This window comes from Geotrypetes seraphini, chromosome 2 (assembly GCF_902459505.1).
Source record: "Geotrypetes seraphini chromosome 2, aGeoSer1.1, whole genome shotgun sequence".
In the NCBI taxonomy this organism is placed as follows: Eukaryota; Metazoa; Chordata; class Amphibia; order Gymnophiona; family Dermophiidae; genus Geotrypetes; species Geotrypetes seraphini.
The window spans coordinates 128,385,020-128,404,300 of NC_047085.1; the positions used below are offsets into that span (position 1 = coordinate 128,385,020).

The 19,281-nt window shown below is 41.5% G+C and overlaps 1 protein-coding gene across 3 annotated transcripts in view; it reads left to right on the plus strand.

Moving 5' to 3' along the window:
* CCDC178 (coiled-coil domain containing 178) overlaps positions 1-19,281 on the plus strand; it is a 483,231-nt gene that overhangs the window by 57,771 nt on the left and 406,179 nt on the right. For all 3 annotated transcript variants that reach the window (XM_033935245.1, XM_033935248.1, XM_033935246.1), the window contains one exon: positions 1,919-2,055. In XM_033935245.1, the coding sequence (XP_033791136.1) occupies positions 1,919-2,055 (137 nt within the window). The remainder of the gene's footprint in view (positions 1-1,918; positions 2,056-19,281) is intronic.

The following is a 19,281-nucleotide window of genomic DNA, read 5'->3' on the forward strand; positions in this document are numbered from 1 at the left end:
GGATCGGTAGCATGGAATGTTGCTATTCTTTGGGTTTTAGCCAGGTACTAGTGACCTGGATTGTCCACCATGAGGATGAGCTACTGGGCTAGATAGAGCATTGGTCTGACCCAGTAAGGCTATTCTTATGTTCTTTTGTATCCCTAACCCACAGTCTCACGTGATCACACCTACCCCCACCTCCACTCCCATACACAAACACAACATCATGTAACAGTTTCCATCCCTAGAATGCAGCATGGACTAAAACAGGCAAATTAGCAGCCCCATCAGTCAGGCTCTTCTTATGCAAAACTTTCTTGCCTGTGTAAATGTAAAACATTTACTTAAGCAAGCAAGTAGGCAGCCTAGAAAAGTGAAGGCCAAGTAGGCAATTATAAATTACCACAGTGCTCAAGCAATAGTATGGCCATGCATTGACCAAAGACCAGTCCCTGATTGCCTGAGATTTCAGCAAGCCCATTATATCAGCTGACTGCCTAGCAAACAGAAGTCTCCATACACCATGCACATGTGCTCCTAAGGGACAGCAGATGTAACAGGTCAAACACTCATATATCATCTGCTGAGGCGGAAGGCCCTCAATAAAGTATCAGAGTTCCTCAGTTTTTGTCATAGTGAGAGTTTGATTATTGTGCATGATACAGACCTTAGCCAGGTATTTCAGAACAATCTTAACTGCTCTAGTAAACAGCTGGGAACAGAACAATGTCAAAGCCCTTTATTCTTCTGCCACCTTTTGAGAAAAATCCTGAAAGAGTAATATTTTAGCTCCCTCTTGTTCCAAGACACAGTTTTTCTTAAACAGATCCAGAATCTGAACCTTAACTGCATAGTTTAGGAAGAGGACAAGTACCAGTCTTGGTTGAGATCTAGAATTGCCTTCCCCCCTCTGTCCCACCATTCCACAATTGCTGAGCCTGTGCTGCTTGGAAGGCTCATAGCCTGTGGGATCCAGTTCTTCAAGAAGGTCTGCAGTTCAGAGTCCTTCCAGGAGCTCATAATTTTCAAATTCTTGTGGTGACCCCTATTTTCTTGGTCCTCCATACAGTACAAGTTTTATCTTAATTGGGACACAAAAACAGTTTACAAGTTGGATTTTGCCATAGTTACAGTACAAGATTTTACAATACAAGTTTTCCTTAAGTGACACCTACTGGATTCTGATACCAATATTCATTTCGTTGTGATCCATTGGTCAAGGGCAGGGGGGTTAGGTGAAAAGGTATGTTCTTAATGCTTTCCTAAAGTTGAGGAGTCCTTTAAGGGATCTTATATGCAGGGGCAGTCGATTCCAGTGACTCGGTATGAAATGGGAGTAGGAATTTCGTGTGGTGATTTACAGTCGAAGGGCACGACCAGGGAGCATTTTGAGGCATATTTCATCCTGGGAGCGGAGGGACCGGTTCGGCACATAAGGAGGAAGCTTAGCCATCACATAGTCCTGCGCTATGTCATGCAACTTAACAAAATTAAATGCATTTATAGTATGATTAAGTTTTGTAGAACAGTGGTCCCCAACCCTGTCCTAGAGGACCACCAGGCCAATGGGGTTTTCAGGCTAGCCCTAATGAATATGCATGAGAGAAATTTGCATATAATGGAAGTGACAGGCATGCAAATCTGCTCCATGCATATTCATTAGGGCTAGCCTGAAAACCCTATTGGCCTGGTGGTCCTCCAGGACAGGGTTGGGGACCACTGATGTAGAGCTTAGAAGTGAATGTTTGCATTGCTTTTTTATTCAGCACTAACCTTGGGATAATTGTAGGAGTCTAGGACGGAGGGAAAAAGGGAGGTGTATGCAATAGTTATTAAATTGATGAATGATTTTGCAAGTCTTTGTAAATATATGTTTTCTTTTTTTTTATGAATGTTACACAATAAATACAATATAGCTGTTTGTGTTTGTTTATAGGAATCCTATTATAATTCTCAAATTTTAAATCTGGAGCAAGATGCTGAAATGAAACTTCAGATGGTAGAACAGATGCAGCACAGAAATGAAGACCTTGAGTTAGAAAATGAAGACTTTGAGAAAAATATTGAAAAGAGGTAATTCAAGTTATATGAAAGCAGGTTAAGTGGTAATCTTCTTGTGCATATTCCTGATTTTTTTTTTTTTACAGGTTGTCTGTGTAGGAAAGAGATATTGAGATATTGAAGTCTGGATGTGCACAATTTTCAAAGTAGTCTATCAAAGGTTCACTGAATATGGGACATCCACAAAGCACATCACATGGAGCCTGTTCCTGGACATAGGAGTATAAAGTTCAAATCTTTAGTTCAAATTCCAAATCACATCAATGAACACTGGAGCTTAGACCTAAGAACAACTAGCAATATACATTAAAAGTTCATACACATACAATAATCATTAATAAATAACTGACAATTTAAATAAAAATTTCATATAAACGCAATAAAAACTGATATAGCAGACAATATAAAAATGAAATTGAGAATAAAAATATAAATATACAGTATTGAGGTTCTACAGAAGAATACTAATAACAATAAATGTAAAATATAGACATAATTAATACAGTATAATGAACATAGGAACACCCCTCTGGCTAGATCCTATTGAAACGTATGCAGTGACAAATCCACATAAAAACAGTGAGCAATGTAAATGATGATGTGATAATCCCTTTGTATTTCAAAATTATAGGAAAGGCGCTAATTTGAGTTCTTGATTTAGGCCACTAGGGCTTATAGTGAATTCAAAAATGGTTCTTTGTTCCATTCATACCAAGGCTTGATTCCTATTTCCTCCCCTCCATTTTGGTTCTTGTGTCTTAAAGACAAAAAACTTTAGATCTGGTGATCAAATGTAATCCAGTGATCGACTAAAGGGGCGGATCTCACCTGTCTTAAAATATAGCTCCTATGTTCTATTATTCTGGTCCGTATTTGTCTCTTAGTCTTTCCCACATACAACTTGTTGCATGGACATACAATTATATAAATTACATGATTTGTTCTACAATTGCTAGAAAAATTAAGTCTGTATTTTCTCTTTGTTTTTGGGTGTGTAAAAGAAGAGATAGACAGAAGGACAAGTAGAACATTTGTTGCAGGGAGAATGTTCCATATTTACAGTTGCTTCAATTTTCCTTGTGCGTAAATCCCAAGGGCACTCAGTTTATTTATTAGATGTCTGTGTGGAACACTGTCAAAGGCTTTGCTAAAATCTAAATACAGCACATCTAGTGCACATCCTTTATCCAATTCTCTGGTCACCTAGTTAAAGAAATTGATCAGATTTGTCTGACAAGACCTACCTCTAGTGAATCCATGTTGCCTCCAGTCCTGTAATCTACAGGTTTCCAGAAACTTGACCATTCTCTGTTTTAAAAGTGTTTCCATTAATTTGCTTACCACAGAAATCAAACTTACCAGCCTGTAATTCCCTACTTCTTCCTTACTTCCACTTATGTGGAGAGGGACCACATCCGCCCTTCTTCAGTCCTCCGGTACCACTCTCGACTCTAGAGACTCATTGAAAAGGTCAGTCAATGGAGCTACCAGAACTTCCCTAAGTTCCTTCAGCACCGTCTGATGTACACCATCCAGCCCCATCGCATTGTTTACCTTTATTATAGCTAGCTCCTCATGAACACAACCCTCTGAAAATCGATCAGGGTCTATTACTCCTCCATTCCTATTCACATTTGTCTTTTGCGATCCTGCTTCCGGCACTTCAGCCGTGAACACAGAACAGAAATATTTGTTAAGCTTCTACATATTCCTCCCCTTCATCTTTGAGTCTCACAGAATTAAAGACACAGCCTTTAGCCAACTAACTACAACAAGCCTATTACGTCATCTATTATGTTACTACCCACTACAACGGTTGTAACGGTTTCCTTAGCCCACTCATGATCCCTCATCTGTTGTGCTGTTCCCTGACACCTCTCCCCACCTCATCCAGGTCCACATAAGGCCCCGCACCCTCTGGGAACATTTCATCCACCCCCAGCTTCATGGTGCTTGCAGCTTCGGGCAAAATAAGAACACCACCGAACTCCAGCGATCACTGAGCTTACGGACACCTGAACGCTCTCTTCCAGTCAGATGACCTCACGCAAGCAAACGCTCCCAGAGTGAAGGTGCAGGGCAAGAAAAACAGAAAGCCTCTGCAGGCTGCTTTAATGTCTGAAGCTCATCTTCCTCCTGAGTTCCCAGATGCTTGTGAAGAGCAGCGGCAGTGGTGATTACGCTGGCAGCAGGCAGGTGCAGGCAGCTGTGAGGACCAGGAAGCTGGGATGGAGGAAAAAGGGAATGGCAGGCCAAATCTCGGCGATACCAGGAATTGTCTGCTGGGCCAAATTTTATTATACCGCGGGCCAGATTTGGCACACAGGCCAGAGTTTGCCATGTCTGGTGTAGTATAAGGTGCTGTCAATAGTCCATCAAATGGTGTATGATACAGCCCCTGCATGTTTTTATGACTTATTGGAAGTGTATCATCCTAGGAGGGTAATATGAAAGTAATATGAGATTGGCAGTGGATAAAGTAGCCAGGCTACATCATGTAAAGATAAGTAACTCAATGTTTTCATCAGCTGGGATAAAACTTTGGAATGCCTTGCTGGGGCAAATGTGTTTGTGTGAGGGGAGAGCAACATTTTAAAAAATACTAAAGACACATCTGCTTGTAAGTGGGGGTTTTTAAAATTTACATTTTTATTAATATTTGTTACATCAATAACAAAATTCAGGAAAAGCAAATAGAAAACAATTCAAAAGAAAGAACTTAAAATTCAAATTTAAGACTTATGCCAAGTCCACATTATTAAAGGCCGCTCAGTACAACCTAAAGTACAATAAAAATTATAAGGAAAACAATTTACAATCATCCTTGATAGACAAAATGACCAAATCCTTTATGTCCTTAACTTTCTTCAACAACTATATTAGTATCTGTAACTTTCAGTGTAACCTTATCAATCAAGAAATTCTCCAATTGTGACGGATCTACAAAAATAAATTTATCAGCTTTATAGTTTACCAAACATTTGCAAGGGAATTTTTTTTAAAAAAAGTAGCTCCCACAGCTATAACTTTAGGCTTAAGCTGTAGAAACTGTTTCCTCCTAAATTGTGTTTGTCTGGACACATCAGGAAAAATCATTAATTATTGTCCACAAAACAGTGCTTGTTTATTCAAAAAAATACAATTTAAGTATAAGTTGTTTTTCAATTTCTGTTTTAAATGTCACCAACAAAGTTGCTCATTTAGTAATCAAATCCTTAGAGGATTCTAGAAACTGAGAGATATTTAAACTATCTGGAGACACAATCTTATCCAATTTTCCTTCTTCACCAATTTCCTTGGTACTCCTGGGGATGTAATATAAGTTATCAAGTGTAAATGATTCCACCTGAGTATATTGAAAAACATCTCCCATATACATCTTCAGGAGTTCCAAAGGTGCCAAGTAATGCGATATAGGAAAATTTAATATTCTGATATTTTTTACTCTTGCTAAATTCTCCATTTTTTCCATTTGATTATGTAAAGATAAATTGTCTTTAATATTAGAAATAGCAGGTTTTTTTGCAAAACTTCTACAGAGTTATCCACTTTATCTAATCGGGATGTAAGTGAAGATAGCTGAGTTTGTTGTTCATTAACTTTAACTGTTATATCAGATGAAAATGGGCAAAGGTTAGTAACAGTGCTCTGTAATGAGGACTCAATCTTATTCACTACCAGACAGACATCATTAAAAGAAATTACCTTGTCCTTAGGTATAGAGTCTTGACTAGACTCTATCCCCATATGGACCGGAATTAAAATTTTCTTTCCCTGAATAGGTATATTTGTTTGTTGTATGTCCGTACTCACATTTGGCATAATTAATAATTCTGGAGTTGAAGCTGTCTCCTCTTCGGGAGCAGATACGGAGCTCCCTATGGAATTCATTACCAGTTGAAGAGGTGGGGATGGTTCGCCCGAGGAGAGAGATGCAGTATGAGTAGATTGGACCATTCTGTTCCCCAACGTTGGTGGTGATGTTAAAGTCTGGAAATGGCAATCCAGTGGCCCTAATAAAGGCAAAGATGGAACTATTTTGACCTTTCTTTTCCCTATTCCATTAAGGAATACCCTCTTGGTCTCTGCTCCTCTAGGGCTCTGAAGGGGCTCAAAAGGGACGTGTCCTGCCCCTTCTGTCACGTCCCTTTGGTCACGTGACCGTGGGCTGCGTTCCACGGCTCCCCTCGATCTTTTATGGAGCCTCTAAGGACCCCTCTCCGCGTCGGTGCCGTGGCTGCTGAGGTGCCTGCGTCGGGTAATAAAGTGCGCTGCTAGCAGCACTGACGGCCATTTTTTGTGTTTTTTAAAATAAATGTTTATTAATTTTTCAAAGCTAAGAAAAGTGCAAAACAATATACATACATATAATAACAATCATAATAAGCACTTATCAATCAATCAATGATAATACAGAAGAATAAAACCCCCTTCCTCTTACAATTTTTCTATCAGGGAACAAAACAGTGTTTTTTTGTGAGGGAGTGAGAGGGCAGAGGAGTAGGGCACATATTAAGTTGTATTATTATATATGTGTGTAATGTTTTTTTAAAGGATTGTGAATGTTGATTGGAAACCACCTAGGTATTTTAGGCAGAGCATAACACCAGAAGAAACTTGACTGGTCACCTAAAAACAGAGCAACATTCATAACCTTAAGAAAAGAAGACTACCGTTACCGAGAGATTGTAGCCAAAATTAGTCAAGATGTGTCACCGACCCGTGTACTGAAACTCTGCAAGCACTTTGAAGAGACTAGAAGAATCAAAAACAAGGCTGGAAGAGGCCGGAAAAAGGTTACACACTGGATAGTGAGAATGGCTCTACAGAATTGGAAATTAAATGCTATTGATATCAATAAGTCACTGGCTGAAACAGTGGTGTTGGTGTTAGGCCAGACACTTCACTGGAGACTGGTGAAAGCAGGCCTGTGAGCAAGAATTCCCAGGAAAAAGCTCTTCCTCAGTGCAGTTTAGCATCATAAACATTTGAACTGGGTTAAAGAGCATGCCACCTGGACCATAGAGTAATAGAAGAAGGTGTTATGGAGTGATGAGACCCGAATCTACATATTTGGCAGAGACTCTGTCTGCTATGTTCATCAGCGACTGGGCAAAGACTGATTGCCAGAGTGTATTATTGCCACCATGAAGCATCCTCTGAGTGTGATGATGCGAAGCTGCATGTCCAGACATGTTGTGGGTCAATTGTAGTGCTTGATGGAGTAATAAATGCTGACAAATAAACAAAGGAGGTCCTTCAGCCCAAGGTCTTGCTCTCAGCCAGAAACATCTTTGGTGCCAGTCGATCATTCATTTTTCAGCAGGATGGCAACCCAAACCTTACCTGGTTCAAAGAGAACAAGATAGAGTTGCTGGACTAGCCAGAAAACAGCCCAGATCTGAACCTCATTGAGAACATCTGGGCCATTTTTCATATACACACAATATAATCTTATTAACAATACATAATGGTAATCACAAAATTAAAAAAACACAAATCACACTGTACGCAGAGAAAATGTTAATTATCATTTATATTCATTTTTTAAAGAGGGAAAGGCAGATGTCTTTAAAATATGCAATGTCACCTCAAAAAAATAGACAAATATAGTGCAAAATATAGACAGCAGATATAAATTCTCATAACTGACACATTTTGACCACTAAATTGAAAATAAAATCATTTTCTCTACCTTTGTTGTCTGGTGATTTTATAAGTCTCTGGTTACACTTCCTTCTGACTGTGCATCCAATATTTCTTTATTTCTGCCTCCTGCACGCTTCCTCTCCTCCTCACATTCCCATCCCTAACCAATATCTCTCTTTGTCCCTCAATGAATCCAACTTTTTTCCTCTCTCCTCTACCCCCATTGGTAACATGTCTCCCACTCTTTCTCACTGTCCATCTGTCTGTCTCTCATTCCCTCCCTTGCTGCAGAAGGAGTGGGGAAAGAGAGAGAGATCCAGGGTGCATCTCTCCCACCCCCTCTGCTGCCACATCCAACGTTTCTCCCTCTCTCATCCCCCGGATCAAGTGCAGCATTTTTCGCCATTGCCCACCAGCCCTATGCCCAACATTTTTCCTTCTATCGCCTTCTATCTCCCCCTATTTATGTTGTTTCTATCTCGTTCTTCCCAAGGAGCTCAGAATGGGTTACAGGCTAACATAGCACTACTTAAGAACATATGAACAGTCATACTGGGTCAGACCAATGGTCCATCTAGCCTAGTATTTTGTTTCTAACAGTGGCCAATTCTGGCAGAATCCCAAAATGCAGCAAGATTCCATGCTAGCAATCTCAGGGGGACTTTGCCTCCACAGCAAGTTTCTTTTCAAATTCTCTTTTAGCCTTCTTTATTAGTGCTTTGCACCTAATTTGCCAAAGCTTATGCTGCTTCTTGTTTTCTTCATTCAAATCTTTCCCCCATTTTTAAAGATGTTCTTCTACTAATAGCGTCTTTACTTCACCTTTCAACCATGCTACCTGTAATTTTTTCTTTTTCCATCTTTTTTTTTTTTAATAAAATCTCTATTCATTTTCAAACTTACAATACGTGTGACAAGTTAAAACATTTTAACATTAAATGTATCACTTAATATTCAGCAATAATACAAATCATATAACCTTATCTCCCTCCCTTCCCACCCTTTCATAACAAATATTTAATATCCTATATAGAAGATGATACACTAAAATTCCCCCCCTCCCTGAATATTGAACTTATAAATTTAAGGGAAAAATGGCATCTATTCATTACAATATTTTGTTAACGGCTCCCACACATCTTGAAATTTCCTTAAATACCCCTGCTGTGTAGCTATTACTCTTTCCATTTTATATATAGACACCGTGAGTCCTACCAAAAATTATAATTCAGTCTACTCCAGTTCTTCTAGTTATATGTAATTTGTTATATGGCAACCCCTGTCATTATAAGCCTCAAAAACAACAAAGAACCCATCTCCTCCGCCACCAACTATAGACCCATCGCCAACATACCACTCTTCCAAAAACTCATGGAAGGTCTCATTAACCATGACCTCATGAACTACCTAGAAAAGTTCAACATCCTTCACGATTCCCAATCCGGCTTCCGCTCAAACCACAGCACGGAAACGGTCTTAGCCGCTCTAACCAATTACCTCCTCCAATTATTCTCACTGGGCAAAAGCGCCCTAGTACTCCAATTCAACCTAAGCAGCGCTTTCGATCTGGTCGACCACGATATCATGCTCCGCTGCCTGGACTCCATCGGCATTTCCGGCCAAGTACTACACTGGTTCTCATGCTTCCTAACTAATCGTACTTATCAGGTCCACAGCAATGGAACCTTCTCCCATCAATGGCGTAATTCCTGCTGAGTCCCACAAGGCTCCCCACTATCCCCCTCCCTCTTTAACATCTACTTGGCACCTCTAGCATGGACACTAGCCGACTTAAACCTTAAATCATTCATTTACGCCGATGACATCACCATCATCATCCCCCTAACTTCATTCACCCATCAGACGGAACAACTCACATCCTCCATCCTCACCAAGTTAGAACTATGGACCTCACAATTTAAATTAAAATTGAACACTGAAAAAATCAAAATCTTCCTGGCAAGCCCTACCCATAAAATAACAAACACCTCCATGAAACTGAACGGCCTAGATTATCCTATCAACCCCTCCATAAAAATACTCGGAGTCATCCTAGATAGATGCTTAACCTTCGAAGACCATACCAGTGCCCAGGTCAAAACATGCTTCTGCACCCTCTGGAAACTTCGCACCATCAAACACCACTTTGACCACCTCTCCTTCCGTTTACTGGTCCAATCATTAATCTTAAGCATACTGGACTACTGTAATATCATATACCTAGGAGCCTATAAAAACACCATCAAACGTCTAAGAATAGTACAAAATGCCGCCGTCCGCCTCATCTTCAGCCTCAAAAAATATGATCACGTTAGCCCCTATTACGCTAAACTCCACTGGCTGCCGGTGGAGGCAAGAATCACCTTTAAATTTGCTTGCCTCTGCTTCAAAACCTTAGCAGGCTCTTCACCAATCTACCTATCTGAGCACCTTGAATTTGCTGGCCCCTCTCGTACTCGAAATACCTACCTGTTCTCCTTTCCCTCCCTGAAGGGCTGCCTCTACAAAAAATTCCTTGACCGATCCCTAGCATTCCAAGCGGGCAAATGGAACAAATGCCTCTCTACTCTCATCTCCAATTCCCCCCACTATCAAACATTCAGGAAGTTAACTAAAACCTACCTTTTTGACAAATTCCTCTGATTTATCCTCCCTCCTTCTCCCTTCTCTTCTGACCTCTCCCCCCTAGACCCTTACTGCCTCATGTAACACTGCTATTTGCAATGCCGCTGTATCGAACTTATAGCGAATGTAACTACTCTGAACATATAACCTAGCTGCCAAAATAACTTCACCGTATATTTATTGTCTAGAATATAAAGGTAACTTGAACGAATATGTATTGTCTATAATGTAAATGTAACATTAACGAAATTGTAACTTCGCTGTAAATGTACAGTCTCTTCATCTGTTAACCGCATAGAACTTCCATGGTAATGCGGTATACAAGAATAAAGTTATTATTATTATTATTATTCAAAGATATCTGACTCTTTGCCCTCATTGACTTGCAAATAATATAGTATCATAGGTCAATGCCACCGGGTTATCTAATAAACAATTAATTTGGTCCCAAATCGATTTCCAAAAAGCCATAATAAATGGACAATAGAATAATAAATGATCTAAAGCCCCTGCTTCAAGATGACAATGCCAACATCTATTAGACTTAGAGCTATTTAATTTTTGTAATCGAACAGGGGTCCATAATGCTCTATGTCAGTGGTCTCCAACCCTGTCCTGGAGGACCACCAGGCCAGTCGGGTTTTTGGGATAGCCCTAATGAATATGCATGAGGCAGATTTGCATGCCTGTCACCTCCATTAACATAAGAACATAAGAACATAAGTAGTGCCTCTGCCGGGTCAGACCAGAGGTCCATCCCGCCCAGCAGTCCGCCCCCGCGGCGGCCCAACAGGTCATGACCTGCCTTAATCACCAGAAGGGGCCCCCTTGCCCCCTAGGTTTCTCATCGAAGTCCTATCTTCCCATCAATGTCCTAACCCTCCGGCCTTGCACCTGCACGACTTGGTGAGCTGTCTATACTTATGCAACACCCCAGCACCTCCCTCAGTACCCCACGATCCCCTTTTCCCTCAGGAATCTGTCCAATCCCTGTTTGAATCCCTGTACTGTACTCTGCCGGATCACTTCCTCCGGGAGCGCATTCCATTTGTCCACGACCCTTTGGGTGAAGAAAAACTTCCTTGCATTTGATTTGAACCTATCTCCCTTCAGTTTCTCTGAGTGCCCCCTTGTACCTGTCGTCCCTTTTAGTCTGAAGAACCTGTCCCTGTCCACCCTCTCTATGCCCCTAAGTATTTTGAAGGTCTCTATCATATCCCCCCTGAGCCTCCTTTTTTCCAGAGAGAAGAGCCCCAGTTTATCCAGCCTCTCAGCATATGGGAAGTTTTCCAGCCCTCTTACCAGTTTCGTTGCCCTCCTTTGGACTTTCTCAAGAACTGCCATGTCCTTCTTGAGGTGCGGCGACCAATATTGAACGCAGTATTCCAGATGTGGGCGCACCATCGCTCGATACAGCGGCATGATGACTTCCCGCGTCCTGGTTGATATGCCCCTCTTGATGATACCCAGCATCCTGTTGGCTTTCTTCGAGGCTGCTGCACACTGTGCGGATGGTTTCATGGATGGATCCACTAGCACACCCAAGTCTCTCTCAAGTCCGGTGTCTTCCAGCAATCTCCCCCCCATTTTATACTCGAACAACGGGTTCTTTTATATGCAAATCTCTCTCATGCATATTCATTAGGGTTATCCTGAAAACCCGATTGGCCTGGTGGTCCTCCAGGACAGGGTTGGGAACCACTACTCTATGTAACAGAAAAAAACAAGTTTGTCTCATAGATGCAGATACTGTACATCTCATCCTCCAAGTCCAAATTTGTGGCCATTGAGACACATTAATTTGATGCTTAATCTCAATGCTCCAAATATCTCTCAGACCAGTCTTTGGTTTCTTTTTGATAAATCCAGTTAACAATTTATACCACTGGGTGGCCTGGTGCCCCAGGAAGTCCACATGAAAGCATAAGAACTCCAAGCCAAGCCAAGAAAATAAAGGCGAAAGAGTTGGCGTTCATGAAATATAAAAAAACCCAAGAAGAGGAGAGCAGAAAGGACTACAGGGTGAAACTGAAAGAAGCCAAGAGAGAGATACGTTTGGCGAAGGCACAGGCGGAAGAACAAATGGCTAAAAATGTAAAAAAGGGAGATAAAAATTTTTTCAGATATATTAGTGAAAGGAGGAAGATAAAAAATGGAATTGCTAGGCTAAAAGATGCTGGGAACAAATATGTGGAGAGTGATGAGGAGAAAGCAAATGTGCTAAACAAATACTTCTGTTCTGTGTTCACAGAAGAAAATCCTGGAGAAGGACCGAGATTGTCCGGCAAAGTTACACGAGAAAATGGAGTAGATTCTGCGCCGTTCACGGAGGAGGGTGTTTATGAGCAACTTGAAAAACTGAAGGTGGACAAAGCGATGGGACCAGACGGGATCCATCCCAGGATACTAAGGGAACTCAGAGAGGTTCTGGCGAGTCCTATTAAAGACTTGTTCAAACAAATCTCTGGAGACGGGAGTGATTCCTGGGGATTGGAGGAGAGCGGATGTGGTCCCTATTCATAAAAGTGGTCACAGGGATGAAGCAGGAAACTACAGGCCGGTGAGCCTCACTTCAGTTGTTGGAAAAATAATGGAAGTGTTGCTGAAAGAAAGGATAGTGTATTTCCTTGAATCTAATGGGTTACAGGATCCGAGGCAACATGGCTTTACAAAAGGTAAATCGTGCCAAACGAACCTGATTGAATTTTTTGATTGGGTGACCAGAGAGCTGGATCGAGGACATATGCTAGATGTAATTTATTTGGATTTCAGCAAAGCCTTTGATACAGTTCCTCATAGGAGGCTGTTGAACAAACTTGAAGGGCTAAAGTTAGGACCCAAAGTGGTGAACTGGGTCAGAAACTGGCTGTCGGACAGACGCCAGAGGGTGGTGGTTAATGGAAGTCGCTCGAAGGAAGGAAAGGTGACTAGTGGAGTCCCTCAGGGTTCGGTGCTGGGGCCAATCCTGTTCAATATGTATGTAAGTGACATTGCTGAAGGGTTAGAAGGAAAAGTGTGCCTTTTTGCAGATGATACCAAGATTTGTAACAGAGTAGACACCGAAGAGGGAGTGGAAAATATGAAAAAGGATCTGCAAAAGTTAGAGGATGGTCTAATGCCTGGCAACTAAAATTCAATGCAAAGAAATGCAGAGTAATGCATTTGGGGATTAATAATAGGAAGGAACCGTATATGCTGGGAGGAGAGAAGCTGATATGCACGGACGGGGAGAGGGACCTCGGGGTGATAGTGTCCGAAGATCTAAAGGCGAAAAAAACAGTGTGACAAGGCAGTGGCTGCTGCCAGAAGGATTCTGGGCTGTATAAAGAGAGGCGTAGTCAGTAGAAGAAAGAAGGTGTTGATGCCCCTGTACAGGTCATTGGTGAGGCCCCACTTGGAGTATTGTGTTCAGTTTTGGAGACCGTATCTGGCGAAAGACGTAAGAAGACTTGAGGCGGTCCAGAGGAGGGCGACGAAAATGATAGGAGGCTTGCACCAGAAGACATATGAGGAGAGACTGGAAGCCCTGAATATGTATACCCTAGAGGAAAGGAGAGACAGGGGAGATATGATTCAGACGTTCAAATACTTAAAGGGTATTAACGTAGAACAAAATCTTTTCCAGAGAAAGGAAAATGGTAAAACCAGAGGACATAATTTGAGGTTGAGGGGTGGTAGATTCAGGGGCAATGTTAGGAAATTCTACTTTACGGAGAGGGTGGTGGATGCCTGGAATGCGCTCCCGGGAGAGGTGGTGGAGAGTAAAACTGTGACTGAGTTCAAAGAAGCGTGGGATGAACACAGAAGATTTAGAATCAGAAAATAATATTAAAGATTGAACTAGGCCAGTTACTGGGCAGACTTGTACGGTCTGTGTCTGTGTATGGCCGTTTGGAGGAGGATGGGCAGGGGAGGGCTTCAATGGCTGGGAGGGTGTAGATGGGCTGGAGTAAGGCTTAACAGAGATTTCGGCAGTTGGAACCCAAGCACAGTACCGGGTAAAGCTTTGGATTCTCGCCCAGAAATAGCTAAGAAGAAAAAAAAAAAAAAAAAATTTTTAAATTGAATCAGGTTGGGCAGACTGGATGGACCATTCGGGTCTTTATCTGCCGTCATCTACTATGTTACTATGTTTTTAATATCTGGATTGGGCTTCCAAGATGGTAACTTTATAGTTAGGATTTTAAAACTCGGCGGCTCGAGCAGAGGAGGAGGCATCTTGCAGCCGTTGCTGCTTGGAGACAGCCCTCGTGACCCCGGACCAACCCGACGGGACGTCTCTCACGGCGGCTGCCTGCCCTGCTTTGGCCAACCGCCGACGCTGATCTTACTGCTGGGCCGGGCGTGCGAGCTTGCTCCGCCCCCCAGCCCCTGCCGGGAAACTTTAAACTCGGCGGCTCGAGCAGAGGAGGAGGCATCTTGCAGCCGTTGCTGCTTGGAGACAGCCCTCGCGACCCCGGACCAACCCAACGGGACGTCTCTCACGGCGGCTGCCTGCCCTGCTTTGGCCAACCGCCGACGCTGATCTTACTGCTGGGCCGGGCGTGCGAGCTTGCTCCGCCCCCCAGCCCCTGCCGGGAAACTTTAAACTCGGCGGCTCAACGGCGCAGCCTTTGCGAAGTGGCTGAGTGAAGCACAAACAGTCCAACTTATAATTCAACCACAATAACTGATTCTTTAAGACTTCATAACAAACGTAGAAACCTCCTACAAATAACAAATTAACCATCTCAATCTAAACCAACATCATTAAGAGACGTGGCTTAACTACCGCGGGAACCACAAACATGATATAATTATTCCTCTTCACCCACACTCGAAACTGATTAAAAAGTGCTTATTTTTGGGAAAGGAAAAAATAATAAACACAAAAACTTCGCGATTTCGCCAAAATATAACTTCATGAGTCCCTATGTCGCCTACAAAATCGACAAAAAACGAAACTATTCCACCTGCGTCGATCGGAGGGAAGAAGCTGAAATCTGATCTGAACACACCAGAGAAAATGGCGCCGAAGAACGATGAAGCTTCATTAGACTTGCTTCTGAAAGAAATAAGATCAAATCGGAGCATAATTCAAGAACAGGTTGATGAAATCAAACTTTTAAGGGGTGAGATTGAGGCAATTAATTCCCAATTTGTGGATGCCCGACATCGTTTGGACATCCTAGAGGAAAAAACATCTGTCATATCCTCACTACAAGAAACGGTAACTAAACATGACAAACTGATTACTACTTTACAAAGAGACTATGAAGATCTTTCTAATCGCAGCAGAAGATCCAATTTAAGAATTATTGGGCTACCTGAATCATCGGAGGGCTCTGATATGATTGCCTTCCTTTCTGCTTTCCTGCCTGCTACCCTGGGTCTTGTTTTCTCACCTCCGCTGGAAATAGAGCGTGCTCACCGCGTGCCGTCTCACCTCTCTGTCACATGCATCTTCTCCCAGGCCTATTGTGGCTAAACTCCTCAGATTTCAGCACACATTACAGATCCTCACAACAGCAAAATCTAAACCTCAGCTGCTACATCAAGGCAGGAAATTTTTCATTGTTCCAGATCTGGCTAAAACCACAGCCTTGAAGAGAAAGGCTTTTCTCTCTTACCGACAGGAGCTCAAAGACATTGGAGCCAAATACGGTCTTATGTATCCTGCCAGGATGAAAGTTACCTATAATAACCGCACTACTTCTTACACTGATCCTGAGGAACTGGCTGCATTCCTGGACTCTCTGAAAATGCGCTGACATGCTGAGCTACTGATGTTTTTGATTGCATCTGGTTCCTGCTATTAATCTTTTCTGCTATTATAATCTGCTAGTACATGACTGTACAATTTATTGTTTTATGTGAATAAGCACACCACCCTCATGTTTCTCAAATTGAGTGAGTGTGGAATAATGTTAGCTCTTCCATATGGGTTACCTCTCCGTGCTCACAGAAGCACCCTTAAACTGTTTTATTCCATACATGATAGTTTGGTCTTTCTTTTTTCTGACCTTGTATTATGTTGTCACTACTATTCTATTTACTCTTTCTCTTATGCTTTCTCTATTCTTACTTTCCGACAGAAGTGTCTGCTTGATATTCTGGTTATGTCATTTGCTTTTTTCTCATAAAGGTGATATTTACTATGTCCTACCACCACATATATTATTATCAGATTATGGCTGACTTACATATCCTTTCTTTTAATGTGAATGGTTTGAACCATCCTATTAAAAGGAAAAAGATAACTAACTATGTATCTAATAAACATCCTGATGTGATTTATTTACAGGAGACCCACCTCCCGCCCGTTGCCTCCTTGAAATTTAAAATGAAGGGATATTCCACTCATTTATATTCCCCTGCAACACAGAGGAAGAAAAATGGGATATCAATACTTCTCAGTGACAAGCTATCCCCAATTATTCATTCTGTTAAAACAGATTCTGATGGAAGGTGGTGTCTAGTATATGCTGCATTGCACTCTGTAGATTTTGTGCTCCTTAATATTTACGCTCCTGTTTTAGATCACCCGGACTTTTTCAAAGATCTTCAGCTGGCGTTAGTTGAATATGGTTCTTGCTCTCTGATATTAGGAGGTGACTTCAACCAAATTCAGGACATTTATATAGATCGATCATCTTCTTGCAGACCCTCAAAGTCCAAATCTTTCTCAGCCCTACATGCTTTAATGGAAGCCTTATCCCTTGTAGATCCATGGCGTTTATTGCACCCGAAAAGTAGAGAGTACTCTCACTTTTCACCACCACACAACACTTACTCAAGAATTGATTTCTTTCTTCTTTCCCCTTCACTTATTCAAGACGTAACAAATACTATCATACACCCAATATCTCTTACAGACCACACAGCCATTTCCTTACACTTAATTACTCCTGCCCCACGCAAAGAATCTCCCTCTTGGCGACTTAATAATACTTTACTTTTAGATGATGCAATAGTGGACAAAATCAAATCTTTTACCACGGAATTTTTTGAAATTAACACCAAAGATTCAGAAACCTGTCCTGCTATTGTTTGGGAAGCTTACAAAGCCTCTCTCAGAGGTGAATTGATTAAACTTGCTTCCTGGAAAAAAAACAATCCATACAAAAAGAAAAAGAATTGGAAATCTCTATCAAAAACTTAGAACTACAACATATGTCCACTCATTTGCATGATCCATCCATGTTCCAACGCATTCAAAATCTTAAATATGAATATAATACTCTGGTTTCCCACACAGCCCGACGTGATATTTTCATTTCCTCCTCCGGTCACTATATGGGAGATAATCTTATGGGTCGCCCTTTAGCTAGATATCTTAAAACTAAATCAAAACGTTTACACATCTCAGCTGTTCAAGACTCATCAGGACAATTAGCTAGAACCAGATCTCTGATTTCTTCCCAATTTGAAAAATTTTATACTGCTCTATATCAATCTGAGCTTTCAACCCCTGAATCGGACATAGAATCTTTCCTCGCCTCTTTAACTCACCCGACTGTATCAGAATCTATTAAAACAAAACTGGACGCTCCCATCACCACGTCTGAGATTGAAACTGCTATATCCTCCTTACCCACTGGGAAAGCCCCAGGTCCGGATGGCTTTACTAATGAATTTTTCAAAATTTTCCGAGCTCTTTTATCGCCTCAACTCCTCACGTATTATGATTTTCTCCACTCCACTCCGGATAAATAGTTTAATTTCGCTGAGGCCACTATTGTAGTTATTCCTAAACCAGAACGCGATGCTACTTTGGTTAAAAATTTCCGTCCTATCTCTCTCCTTAATTTGGATTACAAAATTATGGCAAAACTACTCGCATTAAGATTCACCACAGTGATCCCAACCCTTGTACACAAAGATCAAACAGGATTCATCAAACAAAGATACATAGGAGATAATTTACGCTTATTTCACCATATCAATGCTCACGCCAAAACACTGTTGGATCCTGTGATTGGTCTAGCCATTGATGCTGAGAAAGCCTTTGACCGAGTGGAGTGGCCATTCTTATTCCGAGTACTGAAATGGTACAATTTTGGTCCTTTCTTCACAAATTGGATAGAAACACTATATAGACAACCCACAGCCCGTATTCTGATTAACAACTCTCTCTCCAACAAATTCCCCCTTCATAGAGGCACCCGTCAAGGCTGTCCCCTTTCACCATTGTTATTTGACTTATCGTTGGAACCTCTCCTGTCAGCTATCCGACAATGTCCCCTAATTAAGGGTATCCCCTTGTCCAGTAGAGACATTAAATTAGCAGCCTATGCTGACGATGTCCTTCTCTTTCTCAGAGATCCTCTTGTATCCTTGCCCCATCTTATTAACACTGTTTCTCAATACTCTCAACTCTCTGGATACTCTGTTAATTGGGAGAAATCAGAGATCTTTCCTCTCAATGACCATATCTCCTCCTCAGATCTGGCTCAATTTCCTTTTTCATGGTCACATGGAGCTGTGAAATATTTAGGGGTCCTAATTCATAAAGATCCAGTACATGCCCAGGATTTGAACATATCCAAAATCAAAAATTTAGTTTCAAATACTACAACTCGTTGGTCCCCACTTTATTTGTCATGGTGGGGTAGAATAACCTCCATTAAAATGACTTTAGCCCCGCAAATTAATTACACCCTTTCCATGCTTCCCCTCCTATGCCAGAAAAAATTATTTCATTGGCTCAATATGAAAATCTCTGAATTTATTTGGAACAAGAAAAAACCCCGTGTTGCTCTCGCCAAGCTGAAAGCCTCTAAGATTAATGGCGGATTAAATTTACCAGATTTTTATTATTATTATATCGCATCTTTAGCCAAATATGGAGCTTATTGGATCGTTAATTCTAATCCTCAGGATCAACTAGCATGGTTTGAAATGGAACGCTTTTTATGTGCACCACTGTGCGTTAGCTGCTTCCTTACGGTGTCAGTACCTAGACACTTGAGAAAGTATTCCTTG